Source organism: Chlorocebus sabaeus, chromosome 16 (assembly GCF_047675955.1).
Source record: "Chlorocebus sabaeus isolate Y175 chromosome 16, mChlSab1.0.hap1, whole genome shotgun sequence".
In the NCBI taxonomy this organism is placed as follows: domain Eukaryota; kingdom Metazoa; phylum Chordata; class Mammalia; order Primates; family Cercopithecidae; genus Chlorocebus; species Chlorocebus sabaeus.
The window spans coordinates 2,915,589-2,935,369 of record NC_132919.1 but is presented as its reverse complement, the minus strand read 5'-3'; the positions used below and the strand labels follow the sequence as shown (position 1 = coordinate 2,935,369).

Genomic DNA, 19,781 nt, shown 5'->3' with positions numbered 1-19,781 from the left:
GAAGGAAAAAGAAAATTATTGCTAGTTTTGCTGTTGCACCTCAAACTGCAAAAGTTATGGCCACAGTGCATAAATGCTTAGTTAAGATGAAAAAAGGATGACATGTGTGGGCGAAAGATATAAACAGAGGTGTTTCTGTTGATGGCAATCAGGTTTGGGACTATATGATATTTCGGGCATCCACTGGGGGTCTTGGAATATTTCCCCCACGAATATGAGGAGACTACCATATTTTATTTAGATTTTCACAGCTCTGTTCAAAAGCAACACCGGCCTATTTTTTATTTTCTTGTGTTTTCCTTTCCAGGTTTTGACATCAAGGTGTTATTGCAGTCTTATAAAATTGCTAGGTAGCTTCTCATCCTTTTTTTTTTTTTAAGACGGAGTCTCGCTCTGTTGCCCAGGCTGGAGCGCAGTGGTGCATCTCGGCTCACTGCAGCCTCCACCTCCCGGGTTCGAGCAATTCTCCTGCCTCAGCCTCCTGAGTAGCTGGGATTACAGGCATGCACCACTACGTCCAGCTAATTTTTATATTTTTAATAGAGACGAGGTTTCCCCATGTTGGCCAGGCTGGTCTCGAGCTCCTGACTTCAAGTGATCCACCCACCTCGGCCTCCCAAAGTGCTGGGATTACAGACGTGAGCCACCACGCCCAGCCTGATCCTTTTAAATAGTTTAAATGAAATTTTCTCATTGCTTAAAAGTTTGCTAAAACTAGTCTGTGACATCTCTAGGCCTGCTGTTTTTATAGGAGGATACTTTTGGGTACTAATTCAAATTGTTCAGTGGTAAATGTTTAGGTTTTCTACTCCTTATTGAGTCAGTTTTGGTAATTTATATTTTTATATAAAAGCATTAAGCACATTGGTACAAAGTTGTTTTTGGTATTCTCTGAAGACTTCATCTCTGTTTGTAATTGTCCTCACCTTTACTGCTGCAATACTATTTGTATCTTTTCTTTCTTTCTTTTTTTTTTTTTTCGAGATGGAGTTTCAATCTTGTCGCCCAGGCTAGAGTGCAACGGCGCCATCTCAGCTCACTGCAACCTCCGCCTCCCAGGTTCAAGTGATTCTCCTGCCTCGGCCTCCCGAGTAGCTGGGATTACAGGTGCCTGACTAATTCTGTTGTATTTTTAGTAGAAACAGATGGGGTTTCACCATGCTGGCCAGGCTGGCCTCAAACTCCTGACTTCATATGGTCTACCTGCCTCAGCCTCCCAAAGTGTTGGGATTACAGGCGTGAGCCACTGTGCCCAGCCTGTTTGTATCTTTTCCTTGTTTTCCCTTATCAGTTTTAGCTGGAGGTTTATCAATCTTATTCGTCTTTTCAAAGAGATACCTTTCGGGTTTTTTCTTTTACTATCTCTATCCTTTTTTTTTTTGCTTCCTACTTCACTAGTCTGTTCTCGTCTTTTTTACTTCCTTCCTTCTATTTTCTTCAGAGTTTTTCTACTACTCTTTTTCCAACTTCCTGACCTACATACTTACTCATTTAATCTTTTTTTAAAGTGCTTTTAGAACTATACATCTCTCTCTAAATACCACTTTAACTGCAGCCCACACAATTTGATACATAGTATTTTCACTGTCATGTAGTTCTAAATATTTTGTCAGTTCTTTTGTGATCTCCTCTTTAGTCCATTAGTTATGTTTTTAAAGTTTTTAACTTTCCAAATATGAGATTTTTTCCTCTCCAGTATTTTAATTATTGATAATTTGTCTTATATTCAAGGAACATAATCTAAATGATATTATTTGAAATGTGTTGACTTTAATACATGGACTTTTACTTTTTCCCACTCCACATGAGCTTGAAAAACTGTATTTTTTCTTTTGTTAAGAGCAGGAATACATGTTAGCCAAGATCAAATTTGTTAACTGTATCGTTCAAGTCTTCCATAACCTCACAATTTTTTGCCAGCTCGATCCACTGGTTTCTCAGCAACGTTGTCAAAATCTCCCACTATACCTGAGTATCTGTCTACTTCTTCTTCTATTTCTCTCCGTTTTGCTTTTTAAAATTCAAGATCATGTTATTAAGTACAAGTTCATGACTGTTAGCTATTCTGGGTGGACAGAGCATGTTCACAGAACATCCGGGTGATGAAGAACAGAACGTGCCCTCTTTATTATCACATAAGCCAAGGCCTCTGGGGGACCTAGAAAGACGACTCTTTCCCTGCCCAGTTTCTGAACCAATTCAAAAGCAAAGAAACAACACAGGAAGGTGTTCGGAGTCAAAATCACTACCACGTGGGAGCACACAGCTTAGAGTGAAGATGAAACGGGTCTAACTAAATACCAGAATCAGCCCAACTTACCCACCCAGTCACAGGCAGTGCTGGTCAGGGGCAAGACCCTCCCATGAGGCTGCTGGGTGAGACTTACTGCACAGACCACCCTCAGGGCAGCTCGGTCCAAGAGGAAAAGGGGGAAGGAACACAGCTACACATGTGAGTTCCTGCTCCCAAACACGCCCATCAAAGAGGGCGAAGACAGCCCGGGTGTTACACGGAAGTATTCCCTCTATGCCACAGGAAACATCAGGAGTGGGGAAGAAGTATTCCACCTTACAAACGAGTACATCATCCCTAGTCTTTTTGTCCTGAAAATCTATTTTGTCTGATATTACTATTGCTACGCCAACTTTCATAGTATTTTTCAGCATATCTTTTTCCATCCCTTTATTTTAAATCTGTCCACACCATTTTTCTTTAGGTATGTCTCTTATAAGTAGAATATAGCTATATTTTTAATTCAATCTGATAGGCTGGTATTGTAATAGGCTAATTTAATCTATTTATACTTATTGCAATTACTATCATATTTGAAACTTTTTTTTTTTTTTTTGAGATGGAGTCTTGCTCTATCACCCAGGCTGGAATAGAGTGGCATGATTTCGGCTCATAGAAATCTCCACCTCCCAGGTTCAAGCAATTCTCCTGCCTCAGCCTCCAGAGTAGCTGGGATTACAGGCACATGCCACCATGCCCAGCTAATTTTTTGTATTTGTAGTAGAAACGGGGTTTCACCATGTTGGCCAGGCTAGTCTCAATCTCCTGACCTCGTGATCCACCCGTCTCGGCCTCCCAAAGTGCTGGGATTACAGGCTTGAGCCACCGCGCCTGGCCCTTGAGCCACCTAGTCTCAAACTCCTGTTCTCAGGTGATTTGCCCACCTTGGCTTCCCAAAGTGCTGGGATTACAGGCGTGAGCCACCATGACTGGCCTGAAATTATTTCTAAACCATCATTTTGTATTTTCTATTACCTGTGTTTTCTTTCCTTTTTTTCTCTTCCTTTCCTACCTACAATTGATTTTTTTTTTTTTTTTTGCTTTCTTTTTGTTAATCCTCTTTTTATCTCCTACTAATTTGCTATAGACTGTATTTCTCTATCTTCCAATACATCTATTTATATTTTTTTCATCAAACTCTAAGATAGTATTCTCTCTCCTGAGGGGCATAAATAAGAAACAACAGAGTATGCTTTTATCCACTGAACATTTTTTCCTTCCCATTGTCCTTGCTACTTCTGTTTATAAATTTAGTTCAAACCTCCTTTTAAACATGCAAAAAAAAAACCCACTTTTTACCGTCAGTAATTAAATTTATCAACATACTTTACCTATTTCTTGTCACTTTCTAATTAAATCTTTTCTGGTTTTTCTTTTCTTCTGACTGAAGTATATCCTTTAGTAATTCTTTCAGAAAGAGCCCGAGTGGGACACTCCCTTCATTTTTTTATGTCTGAAAGCAGTTTTACTTCGTCTTTGGCTTTTCTAGGTATAGAATTTTAGGTTGAGGGTTATTTTCCTTCTTTCTTTTTTTAAACACTTGAAAGATATTGCCCCATTGTCTTTAACAACTATCATGGATAAGGAGAAATCTATTCTCAGCCTAGTTCTCATTAGATCATAGATTATCTTCCCTGTATCCTCAGACAGCTTTTTAAATTTTTCTTAAATTTTTAAAATCTTTTATCTCTGATGTTTCCCTTCAACATGTCTAGAAGTAATGTTTTGTTTTTAAATCACTTTCAGCAGCATGGTGTGCGCTTTCTTCAATTCTGAAACATTCTCAGCTAATACTTTTTTGGATATTTGTTCACTAGTCTATTCTTTGCTTTTGGAATGTCTTTGAGACAAATCCTGGGGCGTCCCAGTCTATTATCCACATATCTTCTTTTTCATACACTTCATCTCTCGATCTGTGCTGAGTTCTGCAGGAATTCCTTGGGTCTATCTTCCGATTCATAAATTCATTATTTAAACAGACTAGATTTTATCCCATGTGTTAAGTTTATTTCTGCAATTATTTCTTGAGTTCCAACAATTTTACAGCCTTCCTTTTGTTTGTTGAGATGGAGTCTTGCTCTTGTCGCCGAGGCTGGAGTGCAGCGGTGTGATCTCGGCTCACTGCAACCTCCACCTCCCAGGTTCAAGTGATTCTCCTGCCTCAGCCTCCTGTGTAGCTGGGATTACAGGCATCCGCCACCACACCTGGCTAGTTTTTATATATTTAGTAGAGACAGGCTTTCGCCATGCTGTCCAGCCTGGTCTCGAACTCCTGAACTCAGGTGATCCACCTGCCTTGGCCACCGAAAGTGCTGGGATTACAGGCGTGAGCCATAGCGCCCGGCCTGTTTTACTTTTACAACCATGAGATCTTGATTCATTTCTCTGCATCACAATTTATGAACCATTTTACGGATGCTATTCGTTCTTTATCTTATTAAGATCTTAAATATATTTAAGTCATTTTGAAAGTGGACCATTATTTGAATTTCATCTGCAGTAAATTCATCTCCCACTTGTTGGCGTTTTTGAATGTCTTCCTGGGTTTTTCCCAGGTGTTTTGAAATTTTCCACCTCCTTTCCTGTACTCACAGTGCAGACCACCTTGGTTCAGTCTCCATCATGGCTGGTGCTTAGCACAGCTCTAGCAAGCCTTTGCATCAGGCAGTCTTGGTGGTCTGCATCATCACCTGTGATCATCACCTGGCTCATCACAGCAGCCTCCTGACTCACCTTCCTGCTTCTGGCCTTGCCTTTCCTCTATGCCATTCTTCTTATTCTAGCCAGAGTGGTCATTCTCTTTTATTTTCTTTTTTTGGGAGATGGAGTCTCACTCTGTTGCCCAGGCTGGAGTGCAGTGGCGCTATCTCGGCTCACTGCAACCTCCTCCTCCCGGGTTCAAGCAATTCTCCTGCCTCAGCCTCCTGAGTAGCTGGGATTACAGGCGCCCGCCACCATGCCTGGCTAATTTTTGTATTTTTAGTAGAGACAGGGTTTCACCGTGTTGGCCAGGCTGGTCTCGAACTCCTGACCTCATGATCCACCTGCCTCGGCCTCCCAAAGTGCTGGGATGACAAGTGTGAGCCACCGTGCCCGATGCCAGGGTGATCATTCTACTGTGCAAATCTGATCATGACCTTCTCCCTTCAGTACCTCTCCTATGACTCTTAGGATAAAATCCGAGCTCCTAAACATCATCGGTATAGGATCTAGCCTTTTCTTACTTCTCTAGCATCATTTATCAACCCTACACACACTCAGACATACCCTCCACATTCCCTTCAGTTCTCCCTCACCACCTACGCCTCACATCACTCTCACTAGCCTATAGTGATCCATGTCCCTAAGAAGAAGATGGGTAAGACCGAGAACAGAAACAAGAATCTCTAAAATGCAGTGCATTTAGACTGAATGCCTTCTATGGGCAAGTAACAAGAACTCATTCCTCACAGTATGTCTACAACTAGACAAAGTCTGGCATGTATGAAGCCTTGGGTAAACAAACCCTGAATGAATTTCCTAATATTAACTATCCTGCATTCGTAAAATAACTCTTTCTTGGCTATAGTGAATTATTCTTCATAGTCTACTCAGATTTGAGTTTCTGAGACTGATACTTTACTTAGAACATTGATTTCTATATTCATAAGGAATATTGGCCCCTACCTCTTTGTTTTTGTATCTCATTTGACTGATTTTTTTCAAAAAGATCTTTTTTTTTTTTTTTTTTTTTTTTTTTTTGAGAAGGAGTTTCACTCTTATTGCCCAGACTGGAATGCAATGGCACAATCTCGGCACACTGCGATTACAGGTGTACACCACAAAGTCCAGCTAATTTTTTTGTATTATTAGTAGAGACAGGGTTTCACCATGTTGGCCAGGCTGGTCATGAACTCCTAACCTCAGGTGATCTGCTCACCTTGGCCTCCCAAAGTGCTGGGATTACAGGCGTGAGCCACTGCACCCGGCCCATAAAGATCTTTTAAGCATTATTAAATTAATTGGGAAGCTTTCCATATTTTTCTTTTTTTCTTTTCTCTTGAACAGTTTAAATAACATAAAATCTGTTCCTTTAAAGTTTAACACAACTTCCTGCAAGGCCATCTAGATCTAGAAACATTTGAAGAGATAATTCTTTGAGAACTTTTTCAATTTCTTCCCCAGTTACTGGTTTGTTCAGGTTTCTTTTTTTACTTCATCTTAAGTTACCTCTGGCAACCTTTCCTAGAAAGGCATCTGTTTCAAATAAAATTTCAAATAAAATTAGAAACAGAAGCAATTTAATAGCATGAGTTGAACACAGCATCCATTAGTAATCATTTAATCTCCACATCTGTGGTCATGCATCTTTTTATGACTAATTTTGTATATTCTTATTTTCTCTTCTCATCTATATTTGACTAGCTAGTTACCTATCTTATTGCTTCTTCCAAAAGAAACCTAAGTGTATCAAGTCTCAAATTCTTTTTATTTCTAGTTTATTTATTTCTGCTTTAATCTTTGTGAATTCCTTCCTCTGGCTTTCTTTAGGTAACAATATTGGTAATAATAATAATAATAGCCACCATTACTGAGCAGCTGCAACATGTCAGGTCCTCACTCACCAGGACACGTAAGCACTCAATAATTTCAAGGCACATGCTCCTATCATCGTTTCACAGAGGAGGAAAATGAGACATGGAGAAGATGCTAACAATAATAGCAACTCGTGAGTACCACTCTTATTTTTATTTTACTGTGTTATTATTATTTTTATTTTTGTAAAGATGAGGTCCATTCTATTGTCCAGGCTGGTCTCGAACTCTTGGACTCAAGTGACCCTCCCAAAATGCTTGGATTACAAGCCTGAGCCAACAAGCCCGGTAGTTTTTTTCTTATTTAATAGGAAACCATTTAAGGTAATGAATTTTCTTCTAAGGATTGCTTTGAATACAACCCAAAGGTTTTAAGTATAATCTTATAAATGTCATTACTTTATAAATATTCTGTAACTGCAGCTTCTATTCCGTTTGGCCTAAAAGCTACTTAAGAGGCCGGGCGCGGTGGCTCACGCCTGTAATCCCAGCATTTTGGGAGGCTGGGGCGGGTGGACCACGAGGTCAAGACATCGAAACTATCCTGACTAACACAGTGAAACCCCGTCTCTACTAAAAAAGACAAAAATATTAGCCGGGCGTGGTGGCGGGCGCCTGTAGTCCCAGCTACTCGGGAGGCTGAGGCAGGAGAATGGTGTGAACCCGGGAGGCGGAGCTTGCAGTGAGCTGAGATCCGGCCACTGCACTCCAGCCCGGGCGATAGAGCCAGACTCCGTCTCAAAAAAAAAAAAAAGGCTCCTTAGGAAAGTATTGGGACTATTTACTTCTGAGTGGTTTAGTGGGTTGTTAAAATCATTATTTTGTTATTCATTGCTAGTTTTGTCATCAAATTGAAGGTGAATACATCCAGCAGAGAATTTGTTCTTTGAAATGTATTTAGGTTTACTCCATGGTTCAAACGTTCCTAAATATAGCTGCTATCAATAATTACCTACAAGTAAGTTAGTTACATAGGTTGATTGATTGATTGATTTAATTTATTTATTTATTTAAAAATAGGGTCTTGTTTTGATTGTCCTGAATGTGCCAGGCTGTAGTGCAGTGGCACAATCACGGCTCATTGTAGCCTCTACCTCCCAGGCTCAAGCAATCCTCCTGCCTCAGCCTCCTGAGTAGCTGGGACTGCAGGTGTGTGCCACTTCACCCAGCTAATTTTTTTTTTTTTTTAAGAGATGGGATCTCCCTATGTTGCCCAAGTTGGTCTTGAACTCCTGGGTTGAAGTGATCCTCCCACCTCAGCCTCCCAAAGTGCTAGGATTATAGGCGTGAGCCAGTGTGCCTAGCCAAGATTTTAAAAAATAGAATCTTAAATAACAGCCCAATTTAAAAAGAAGCAAAGCTTATAAACAGTCAGTTCACAGCAAATAAATAGAAGCGGTTCTTAAATATATGAAGCAATGTCCAGCATGATTCATATCAAGATTATCAATTTAAGCAACACTAAATACTATTCTCATCTATCAGATTGGCAAAAATCCAAGTGTTTGACAATAACATTCTACTGAAGAGGCTTTGGAATAAAAAGCACTTTGATACCTTGCTGGTGAAAGTTCGAATTTATATAGCCCCTACAAAGGGTAATTTAACATTATCTATCAAAATACAAATGCAGTTATGTTTTAACCTAGCTATCTCATCTGAGAAACCATGATAATCCATAAAAACTGACGTCTGCACAAGGTTATGCATTTAATCATTACCGTTTTACCAAAATATTGGCAATGGTCATTAACAAGGGAGGTATTTTTATTTTTTTATTTTTTTGAGACAGAGTCTTGCTCTGTCGCCCAGGCTGGAGTGTAGTGGTGCCATCTCAGCTCACTACAATCTCCATCTCCTGGGTTCAAGTGATTCTCCTGCCTCAGCCTCCCAAGTAGCTAGGGTTATAGGTACACATAACCACGCCCAGCTAATTTTTCAATTTTTAGTACAGATAGGGTTTTGCCATGTTAGCCAGGCTGGTCTTGAACTCCTGACCTCAGATGATCCATCTGCCTCGGCCTCCCAAAGTGCTGAGATTACTTACAGGTGTGAGCCACCATGCCTGGCCCAGGGGATGTATTAAATAAATTATTTCACATCCATGCAATGGAATAGTATGCAGCAGTAAAATACATTAAGACATTCTCTATATGCTAATATGGAAAAATCTCTAAGATATATTGTTAAGAGAAGCAAGTTACAGAATTCTATAGAATCCTATGGAAATAAGGAAAGAAATAAGAATATATATATTTAGGCCACATGCAGTGACTCACGCCTGTAATCCCAGCACTTTGGGAGGCAGAGGCGGGCGGATCACCTGAGGTCAGGAGTTCGGGACAAGCCTGGCAAACATGGTGAAATTCCGTCTCTACTGAAAACACAAAAAAATTAGCCAGCCGTGGTGCCATGCACCTGTAGTCCCAGTTACTTGGGAGGCAGAGGCAGGACAATCGCTTGAACGGGGAGGCAGAGGTTGCAAAAAGCCAAGATTGCGCCACTGCACTCCATCCTGGGCAACACAGAGAGACTCCATCTCAAAAAAAAAAAAAAAACACACACACACACACACACACATATTTACGTATCTTATTTATTTATTTATTTAGTGTGTGTGTTTCAAATGGTTGAGTTGGAGCCTGGAAGTCTAGGTTTTGGTTTTTGTTTCTTGAGTTTGTTTGTTTGTTTTTGCTTTGTTTTACTTTGTTTTAAAGATCCAAAATGATTCTGATGTAGCAGGTCCACAGAAAACTACTGATCTACTATGCAGTCAATTTGTGTAAGCGTTCCAAAGGCAATTGAAAAGAAGCAACATCTGTTAGAGGATCAAAAGGATCAAAGTCTGATAGATACAGAAACAGATATATATATATATATATAGAAAAATATGTATATAATTGACATTAGTAAGATGAATAAATATCATTTCTAACTCTAGTATTGATATGTCAAGTGATCTGTTTTAAAAATCTACCATTACAATTGTATTCTGTGAATTTTTCCATCATTACATAAGTACATATACATACACTATGTTATAATATATACTATTGACAATATAAAATATCTTCATTATTGATTTTACCTTTTATGAAAAGATGCATAATAGCCCTCTTTATCACACTGATTGCTTTTTTTGCCTTGAATTCTACTTTTCTATATTAATATTGCCACTCCTGCTTTCTTTTTGTATTTGGCTTTTCTAATTTTTTTCTTAACAATTTTCAAATATTCTGACTTTCTTTAATAAAATATGGATCAGTATGTGTAGGTTTTTTGGAGAGATGGCCCAAATTGAGAATCTTTGTTGTTTAACAGTGGAATTTAACTCATTTATATTTATTATCATTACATATGTACTCACACTTCTATCATATTTATTATTCCTTTATTTTCTTTTTCTACATGTGTATTTTCTTTGCCTTCTTTTACTATTTGGAATGCTTCCATTCTACTAGTAACTTTATATCTATGAAATACTAAATTTTCATCAAAGTACATCCAGCAATTAATTTCCTTTCATTGACTTTGTCTGTTAATGGGTGAGTCATTTTGATTTTCAGATTTAAGTCTTCAATCAGCTTAACAACATCAATTATCCATGTGTAATTCCTACTCACTACCCTCCATATTCATCATAATCTCACTCATTATTTTAAAGTTGTTGTGTTTCCTTTGAATTATGTGAGAGTTTCTTAAACTTGTTCCCCATATTAATAACTGGATTTTCTACAAAGTAGATTCTCCTTTTTACTGCTTCATATACTATTTAAAATTCTTTTTGATCATTTTTAGTTTTCTTTTATTATCTCCCTAACTTAACCAGCAATTGTTTTCTCCCATTCTGATGCTCACTCTATCTTTCCTTTCTTAGTGTGTTTTTTTTCTAGAGGTTTGTGGAAAATTCAAAGTTAATAAATATCTCAAATTTACCTGGCTTTCTGTAAAAGTAAATACTTTTCAAAACTCTGTTATTCTCTAACTAGTTTATGCTTTTTTAGATGTAGAATCTCTTCTTTTACAAACCCATAAAATTTCTTCTTCTTTATATCCAAACGTGAAATAGAAGAAATCCACACAGGCTTGTTGTCTCCAAACTGTGGGTAGATTCTTCTTAGCTACTCTCATGGCACACACATGCTGTTAGAATACTTAGATCATAGACTGGAGTGCTGCTTATTATAAATTTGGTACATCAATTAAAAAATCCAGAAGTCTATGGGGAATGAGGAAGAAGTTTGGACAGTAGTCACTGCCAGCAGGGGAATTTCATTTCTGGATAATTTCTTCTTTGTGTCTGGCAAAGCTGCTAAACCGTGGAGCCAATTTTTTATGTCTGGTTTCCAATTTGGCCTGGCAATCACTCCAAGTACATGATGTGACTGCCCATCTTCTTAGCTGGTATACGGCTTCTCATCACCACCCTACCCACTAGCTTTCTATCTGGGAGAGCCACATTTGAGCTTGCCCTTGGGCTTCCTGGGGCATTGATTTCAAATGCTGTTGACCCACAACATAATTCTATGTGGAAAGATCCCTGGCTGTTCTAGGGCTCACTCTCACTCCTAAAGAGGACAGGATTCTTCTAGAATCTCCAACTGCATATATTCCCATACAACACTGCTTTCCTCTTCTCTTTTTTTTTTTTTTTTTTTTGTTGTTGTTGTTGTTGTTGAGACAGGGTCTCACTCTGTTGCCCAGGCTCGACTGGCATGATCCTGGCCCACTGCAACCTCTGCCTCCCAGGTTCAGGTGATTCTCCTGCCTCAGCCTCCTGAGTAGCTGAGACTACAGGTACGTGCTACCACCTCTGGCTAGTTTTGTTTTGTTTTTTTTGTTTGTTTGTTTTTGTATTTTTAGTACAGAGGGGGTTTCACCATCTTAGCCAGGATGGTCTCGATCTCGTGACCTCGTGATCCGCCCACCTCGGCCTCCCCAAGTGCTGGGATTACAGGCGTAAGCCACCGTGCCTGGCCATGATACTGCTTTCTAAGGAAGGGAAACTGGGGTTCAACTCTCAATATTCACCTACTTTTAGTCCTAACTTTCCCATAGATTACAAAACAAAAAAGAAAACCCGTCAAAGTATGTGTTGTGTGCCTGGCATCTTTCTCTAGCTTCCAGCCCCAAAGCAGCATTTCCAGTCCTAATGTAGGATACACTATTAGAAAGAGGGGGTTAGATCTTTGTATTCCGCTGTCATCTTATTCAAAAATCCTACCCAATCTTGGTCTGAATTTTATTAAGGTAGCAATTTTCTTCACAGAGGTTCACCTAGCTGAAAATCCTATTTGGAGATGGAGATCCAGGTATTAACCTCTCAGAAAATTGGCTCTTGCTATTTAATTGACTCTTCCATGCCTTACAAATATGATTTCCAGCCAAATGAACCTCCGTAGAGAAAATTGCTTCCTTTCTTGATAAGAAACAAACTAAGATTCGATGGATGGGTGCCGACAACATCCTCAAACCATGGACCCCCGCCTTTCCCAAAGTGGGGTTGTATGTCCTTATTCCCTCCCATATTTATCTCAAAATTTGGGCAGGAAAAAAAATCTGATTGCTCTTTTCCAAATACCTTTATGAATTTTCAATTAGACTCCACAAATAAGGATTGAGAGCTTGACAGGTTCACAGTATTCTGCTGAGCACCACCCCACCAGGGACAGAGATAAATAAGACACAGACTCCTCTGTGCCCCCATAGCAACCTGTGCATATTGCTAAAATCATACCCGTGACACACATTACATTCGTGAAACCATACGCCTTTCAGAGAACAGGGACCAAGTCTCAGCCATCATGGTATCTCTAACACCTATCACAGTTCCTGGCACAGAGGAGGTTTTACAAAACATGTTAGCTAAGCCAAACAGAAACCAGTTCCAGTTCCTGCCCTTGAGAAGGTCACAATCCAGAGAGAGGTGCCCTGGCTTCCGCCGTCAATCAGTGTTCCTGTTGTGAACATCACTGCATCTCAGGGAACCCAGCCCACACAACAAACACTATCTTTCCTGGCGAGACTATACCCCAGGCAGCACTGTGGTGAACCCTCTCCCAGGACTCGGAGCTGCGTCTCAGCAGGATGAGTCACACTGAACCATCCCTACTTTTCTTCCCGTCTTCCTCTAAGCCATGGACGTGTAAGAAAGGGGGGCCGGGAGGGGTACAGTCCGGGTGACCTGGAGACCTGGATGCCCCTCTGTCAGCTGGTGGAGCATGTGGGTCTCCCTGCTAGGCAACTTCAGACATAGCCCCAGGATTCCAGCAGGCCTGTGTCCGCCAGCGCACCCAGACCAGACTGGTCAGTCTGGTATTTCTGAGTCCCATCCCAGCCCCCACACCACCCTGCCTGGAAGAGGAGTGGCCTCACGCAGCACAGCAGCGCTACCTGAGGATGATCCGGAGGTACTCGATCCCCTCTGCTTCCTCGCACTTGACGGACAGGATCAAGTTCCCCAGGCTGCTGCCAGTACAGTAGAAGTTGAGATGATCCTGAAAAGAGAAACTGTGAGTGTGAGCAGGAAGGAAGAAGAAACCTTCCAGATATGCTCCCCGCAAACCACCTCCTTCACCAGGAGCGCGAAGCCCCGCAGCAACAAAAAAGAGAAGGATGCTACTGACGACAATGACGACATTAACAGGTACCGCCGGCCGAATCCTCAGGAGGCGCCAGGCATGGTGCTAGGGGCTGGATACCCCCTGTCTCCTTCACTCCTGACCACAACTTTATTCGGGAGAGAACATCGTCTCCGTTTCACAGATCGGAAAACCAATGGTCCGGGAGGTTAAATCACTGCCCAGGGTCACACGACGAGTAAGGGTCAGATCCGGGGCTCAAACGCACATCGGTCTTGACTCTGAAGGGCAAGTTCTTGACCACAAGACACTGAGTTCTCATTCCCAGGGGGCGGCCCTCACCAGTTCAGACTATTTGGGGCAAGACAGCAAGAAGGAACCCTGGTACCTCCAGCCAGGGAAGCTGGGAGGTGTCCTGGGCCAGTGGGTCACTCCCTGGCTAGGGGAACACGGGCGAAAAACACAGCTCCCCAGACCTGCTGGATCAGAGTGGGGCCCTGGAATCTGCACGCTAACAAGACCCCCGGGCTCTGATGCAGCCTCCCGTCATGTGAGACTCTGCAAAGCGGCCTCAGGCTACAGATTTCCGGAATCTGCCCTCAGTACATCAAGAATCTGGTAAGTCCGAAGGGCAGAATATATTTTTTTAAAAGTAATTTTGTCACTTTTAAGCTATCAGAGGCTCGCAGACACTATGCAGTACAAGTACTCAGAGGACCTGACGAAACGAGGACGGGAGAGATTTGCGTGATTTAGATGGAAACAGAGACTTCTGAGGTGTGAGAACGTATTTTTCCTTGAACAGTCAAACTCCACCATCCATCCTTCACCCCAAACACTACCCATTCCATCGCCTCCTGAAACATTTGCAGGGAGTGGTCCCCACAAGGACTCACGGCACTGGGCCTCCCTGACTGTTGCATGGCTCCCCTGCCCCGTGTCCCCTATCCCAGGACAGAGCCAGTCAGACCTCTCCAACTAAGACAGCAGCAGGCAGCAACGAAAGGACAGACTGGGAAGGAGGTAAGAGGCAAAGGAAAAGGGGGGCACTGGATAGAGTACTGTGGGCCACTGTGCCCTCCACCCACCCCAGGCAGCTCCTCTCTCCCAGGGCCGCCAGTCCCTCCCCAGCCCGCCCCCCCACAGCTCCGCTCCCCCAGGGCCCCAACCCTTTCCATCCCTGCCAGTTCCTTTCTCTCCCAGCCTCCCCTAGCCTCTCCCCTTCACCCCCAGCAGCTCCTCTCTCCCAGGGTCCCTAGCCTCTCCCCCAATCCCCGCCAGCTCCTTTCTCCTCCAGCCTCCCCTCCAACCCCCAGCAGCTCCTCTCTGCCAGCCTCCCCCAGCCTCTCCCCCTCTCCCCCGACCCCTGGTACCTCCTCTCTCCCAGGGTCCCCAGCCTCTGCCCCCAACCCCCAGCAGCTCCTCTCCCCCAGCCTCCCCCAGCCTCTCCCCCGACCCCTGGTACCTCCTCTCTCCCAGGGTCCCCAGCCCCTCCCCCGACCCTCCCACAGCCTCCCCCAGCCCCTCCCCCACCCTCCCCCAGCCTCTCCCCCTCTCCCCCGACCCCTGGTACCTCCTCTCTCCCAGGGTCCCCAGCCCCTCTCCCCACCCTCCCACAGCCTCCCCCAGCCTCTCCCCCGACCCCTGGTACCTCCTCTCTCCCAGGGTCCCCAGCCTCTGCCCCCATCCCCCACCAGCTCCTCTCCCCCAGCCTCACCTTCCCTAGGAAGTGCCTCCGGTAGGCCCTGGCTTCACCCTTGCACTCGAGCTTGTAGCCAAATGTGTTGGGGCTGAGGTTGTCCTCTTCCTCCTCCTCACAGATGCTGCTCCCCAGCGATGTTGGGGTGCCCACATTCTCCGGGTCCTCGATCCAGTAGCCCCCAAACTGCGGCAGGATGACCTGAGGGTATGGGCCTCCCTTCTCCACAACCTGAAGGCAGAGGGAGGGTCCTGCGCTGCAGCTGGCCCTGGGACCGCAGGGGAGGGAGGGGCTGGTGGCGGTGACCCCTCTGCACTGCTCCCAGGAGTAGGGCCTGGTACCCACTGGTACTTGAGGCCAAAGGCAGTGACCTGAACCCCTCCTCCAAGCCCCACAACATCTCCAGCTTCATTCGCCAACCCTGTAGCCCCAGGGCTGCAAGGCCTAGATGAGCACCCCCAACTTAACATATGGAGAAGCTGAGGATACAAAGGCAAAGACAGGAAGAGAGGTCCCAGACCCAAGGTGCTCTCCCATGGGGGGTTGGGCACAACCCATCACCATCATTTCCCCAGGGAAGGGACCCAGAGCAGGCTGCAGAGCGGGTGGGAGCGGGGGAGGGCGCCTACCTCGTCGATGCTGGGGTACGGGATATAGTCATCCTATAAGACAAACCAGATAGTGCCACCGTTAGTCCCGACAGCGCCCATAAAGTCTGACCACTGTTTCCAGGTCTCACAAGGGGGGTACATTGTGGGGGCTTTGAGGGAGGAACATTCGATGGAAGAACAGCTCAGAATCAGCTCTGGGATCTGACATCCCCCCCACCCCGTTCTTCTCCAAACTGACAGAACCGGAACATAAACCCTGCCAGCTGACGACGCAGTATCCGAAGGCGCTGAACTTCTCACCCCGCATCATACCAGCTTCTCATCCTAGAATGCTCATTCCAGAAAACGACCTCTAGTCTCCCCCAGGACCCCTTTCCAGGCAGGGGGACTGGCCTCCAAGTGAGAAGCGGCACCCCTGGGCTGGGAAATGGAACCTGAAGCTGAGAGCTGACTGCCCACTGGAACCCGGGGCAGAGCCTGACACCCTTACACACTGCACGGGGTCGGGAAGAGCCGGGCCAAACAGCCAAGCCTGAGGTCCCACCGAGGCCTCCACCCCCAGCCTGCTCTGAAGCTGCCCTGAGGCATCAGGCCAGGACCCCTCGGCTGCCCACCGTGCACTGGTCTAACAAGGCAGTCATGAAGCGGCCCGTGGTGCGAGTCAGAGTTAGACAGGTGTGAGACACGAGACCCCAGCACCCTGGCAGCTCCTCCTGCCTTCCTCTCACCCTGGCCCCTCACCAGGGCCATCGGGCCACCCCTCCCCCACCCAGCCCACCTTGTTCTTCTGGGGTCCTGGCTTCTGTTCTTCAAGCTTGATCCCCTATAGAAACAAGGAAAACAGGATCCACAGAAAAGCAAAGGTCAGAAGAAAGGGCCAGATCAAGAGCACCTGGCTTCACAGGGGGTTAGTAACAAGAGCAGCACAACAGCTGGCCCGGGCTGGGCCTGCACACATCACACCTGGCCACGGGCGGGCCTCCCAGCACCTGAGTGAGGCAGCAGCACCGCTGAGCTAACAGCACAGACTTGAGACAGATCACTGCGGTTCAAATCCCAGCACTGCCACCTATCAGCCTGATGACCTTGGCAAGTCACAGAAACCTCTCTGTGACTCAGTGTTCTCATCTGTAAAATGGGAACGATGGTGGTATCGACTATGGTGGTGAAGGTTAAAGGTGAACAATGGGTTGAGCACTTGGAACACTGACTGGTACATAATAAGTGCTGTGGGTCATTATGAAGGAGGCCATATTATCATTCAAAGCTTAAATATCTGTCTTGTCGGGCGCGGTGGCTCACGCCTGTAATCCCAGCACTTTGGGAGGCCAAGGCGGGCAGATCACCTGAGATCAGGAGTTCAAGACCAGCCTGACCAACGTGGAGAAACCCCATCTCTACTAAAAATACAAAATTAGCCAGGCATGGTGGTGCATGCCTGTAATCTCAGCTACTCAGGAAGCTGAGGCAGGAGAATTGCTTGAACCCGGGAGGCAGAGGTTGCAGTGAGACAAGATTGCGCCATTGCACTTCAGCCTGGGCAACAAGAGCAAAACTCCATCTCAAATTAAAAAAAAAAAATATGTCTTAGGATCACAGAGCCAGTAAGGGAAGGGAAACACGGGAAATCATACCTGCTGGTGTCAGAGCCAGCGTTCTAGACCCCATGCCAACAGGCCTTCAGGGGACAGGCAGGAGGCCTGGTGCTGGCCCTCACTCTGCTGCAAGCTTACTATTTGTGACCCTCGACAAAGCATAGCCTCTTGGAGCCCCCAGTGTCATCTGTAAAATGAGGATTAGACACTCACCTTTCATCCCACTAATGCAAGGATGACTGCAAGGATCAGATATGATGCCTGGGACTCGACTAAGGGAATTTATCTACAGGTATCTGAAGAATTCACTTCTGGGGAGCAGTGCCCTATCCAACAGTTCTTTTTGTTTGTTTGTTTTTGAGACAGAGTCTCTCTCTGTCACCCAGGCTGGAGGGCAGTGGTACGATTTCAGCTCAAAGAAAACCTCCAACTCCCAGGTTCAAGCAATTCTCCTGCCTCAGCCTTCCAAGTAGCTGGGATTACAGGCAGGCGCCACCATGCCCGGCTAATTGTTTGCATTTTTAGTACAGACGGGGTTTCTCCATTTTGGCCAGGCTGGTCTTGAACTCCCAACCTCAGGTGATCCACCCGCCTTGGCCTCCCAAAGTGCTGGGGTTACAGGCGTGAGTCACTGCACCTGGCCCCAGTCCCGGTTCTATCATTGAGTTCTGACTTAACTGTGTTGTGCAGGAGGGGAACACGTGGTGATTCCAAGACTGTCTGAGAAAATCGGGTGACAGCACGAGACGGAGCACAAACTAGAAGAAACAGTTCCCCTCTGAAGCAGGAGTCCAGAAGCAGCTTCTGCCTGATCACAACACTAACGCACGGGGATTTCAGCCTTCCCAAGCGAGCTCTCTCTGTGGTCTCCTTTGAAACTCACAGCACCTTTCCGCCAGCAAGGACGCCGGGGCCCCAGAACGAGGCTGCTTGCCTAAGGTCGCACAGCCAGTGAGGGGCAGGGCCTAGATTTGAAGCCGGGTCACCGGTTCACCAAGTGCATGAGGTGCCCCACACTCTGCGGACAGCAGGGCTCCTGTTAACTGGGTGGCTTGAGAGGCTGCCTCTCCGGACTTCCCTGGGCTGAGTCGCCACGCAGCATTGTTCAGGAGGGCGTGCGAGGGCCCTTCCCACTGGACAGGCGCTCCTCTCACACACACAGAGAAAGCCACCTGGGTGGCCCTCCAGACCCTGTCCCAGTTGGCACACTGGGTGGATGGCGGGCGGGGGCAGTGAGGGCAGACGTCTGTTCTGTTTGGCCTGCATTAGTCATCCCTGTCTGGGAACAGCCCCGAGGGCAGGAGAGCAAACCTCCTCCCGTCCCCTCTGCCACACCACTCCCTCCCCTAATAACCTACCGCAGAGCCACTGTCCAACACTGGGCCCTCTCTCCTCCATGTGCTGCCTTTGCTGGAGGTACTGTCTTCTTTTTTTTTTTTTTTTTTCTGAGACAGAGTCTCGCTCTGTCATCCAGGCTGAACGCAGAGGCGCAATCTCCGCTCACTGCAACCTCCGCCTCCCGGGTTCAAGAGATTCTCCTGCCTCAGCCTCCCGAATAGCTGGGACTACAGGCGTGTGCCACCATGCCCGGCCACAATAGGTATTATCTTTATGTCCCCTTCTCCCCTCAATGAAGAAATGAAGGCTCAGAGAGGGAAACCAACTTGACCAAGGATACTCAGCTAGAAAGAGTCAGGGTTAGAACCTGAACCCAGGACTGAAGAAGTCCAAAGCTTCTGCCTTCTCACAATTCCTAGACTCTTGGGCTAGGAATCGGGTATCCTGGGTTCCAGTTTCAGCTCTTCACAACTAGCAAAGTGACCCGGGCACTTCACTGCTCTGAGGTTCAGTTTCCACACATGCAAGATGAAGAGAGATGGAGCCCAGGCTCAAGGCCCACGCGGGCACTCCATGGCCATCAGCGCCCCATACGTGAGCTTCTTACTAACAGTGAATCCTCTGAGGCTGGGCCCAGGGGGCACAGGGTACAGACTGAAACACCCAGAAATTTGGCTTCAACAGTCTCAACTGAAATGGCACAGACACCCCGCCCAGGGGGATCAGCCATTGCAGACAGAGGGAGAATAAAACAAGAGCCCTACCCTAGAAAGCGCCCAGTCTAGATAAAAAGACAAGCCCGGCAGCCTCTACACAACAGGACGCTCTGAGGCTGGTTAAGTGGGGCTGGATGCTGTGCTCAGAGAGACCCTGTGTGGGGGAAAGTTGTGGGAAGGGGACTCCGGCTGGGGGAGAAGGAAGAGAGGATCTGAGGAGACACCGGAGACAAGGCTGCGTGCGCTGCGAACCCCCTGCCAGCTTCCCAGAGGGCCAGGATCCCACTGACTAGAGGTGAAAATCCCAGCTTTGCTCCAAGCAATTGGGCACTTAATTATCTACCATCCCCCACCCCTCATCACTCAGGCGCGTG

General features: G+C 45.7%; 1 protein-coding gene across 9 annotated transcripts in view; it reads right to left on the bottom strand.

Annotated features, from left to right (window-relative positions):
• The window catches only part of RAP1GAP2 (RAP1 GTPase activating protein 2), a 277,468-nt gene that overhangs the window by 58,036 nt on the left and 199,651 nt on the right, over positions 1-19,781 (bottom strand). For 8 of the 9 annotated variants that reach the window (XR_012088722.1, XM_073004583.1, XM_073004587.1 and 5 more), the window contains 4 exons: positions 16,537-16,581; positions 15,777-15,809; positions 15,166-15,378; positions 13,261-13,364 (listed from right to left, as the gene is read on the bottom strand). Coding sequence is in view for 8 of the 9 variants with exons in the window: in XM_073004583.1 (XP_072860684.1) it covers positions 13,261-13,364; positions 15,166-15,378; positions 15,777-15,809; positions 16,537-16,581 (395 nt within the window). In the remaining variant the exon portion in view is untranslated. The remainder of the gene's footprint in view (positions 1-13,260; positions 13,365-15,165; positions 15,379-15,776; positions 15,810-16,536; positions 16,582-19,781) is intronic. The other variant, XM_073004585.1, reaches the window with a different exon arrangement.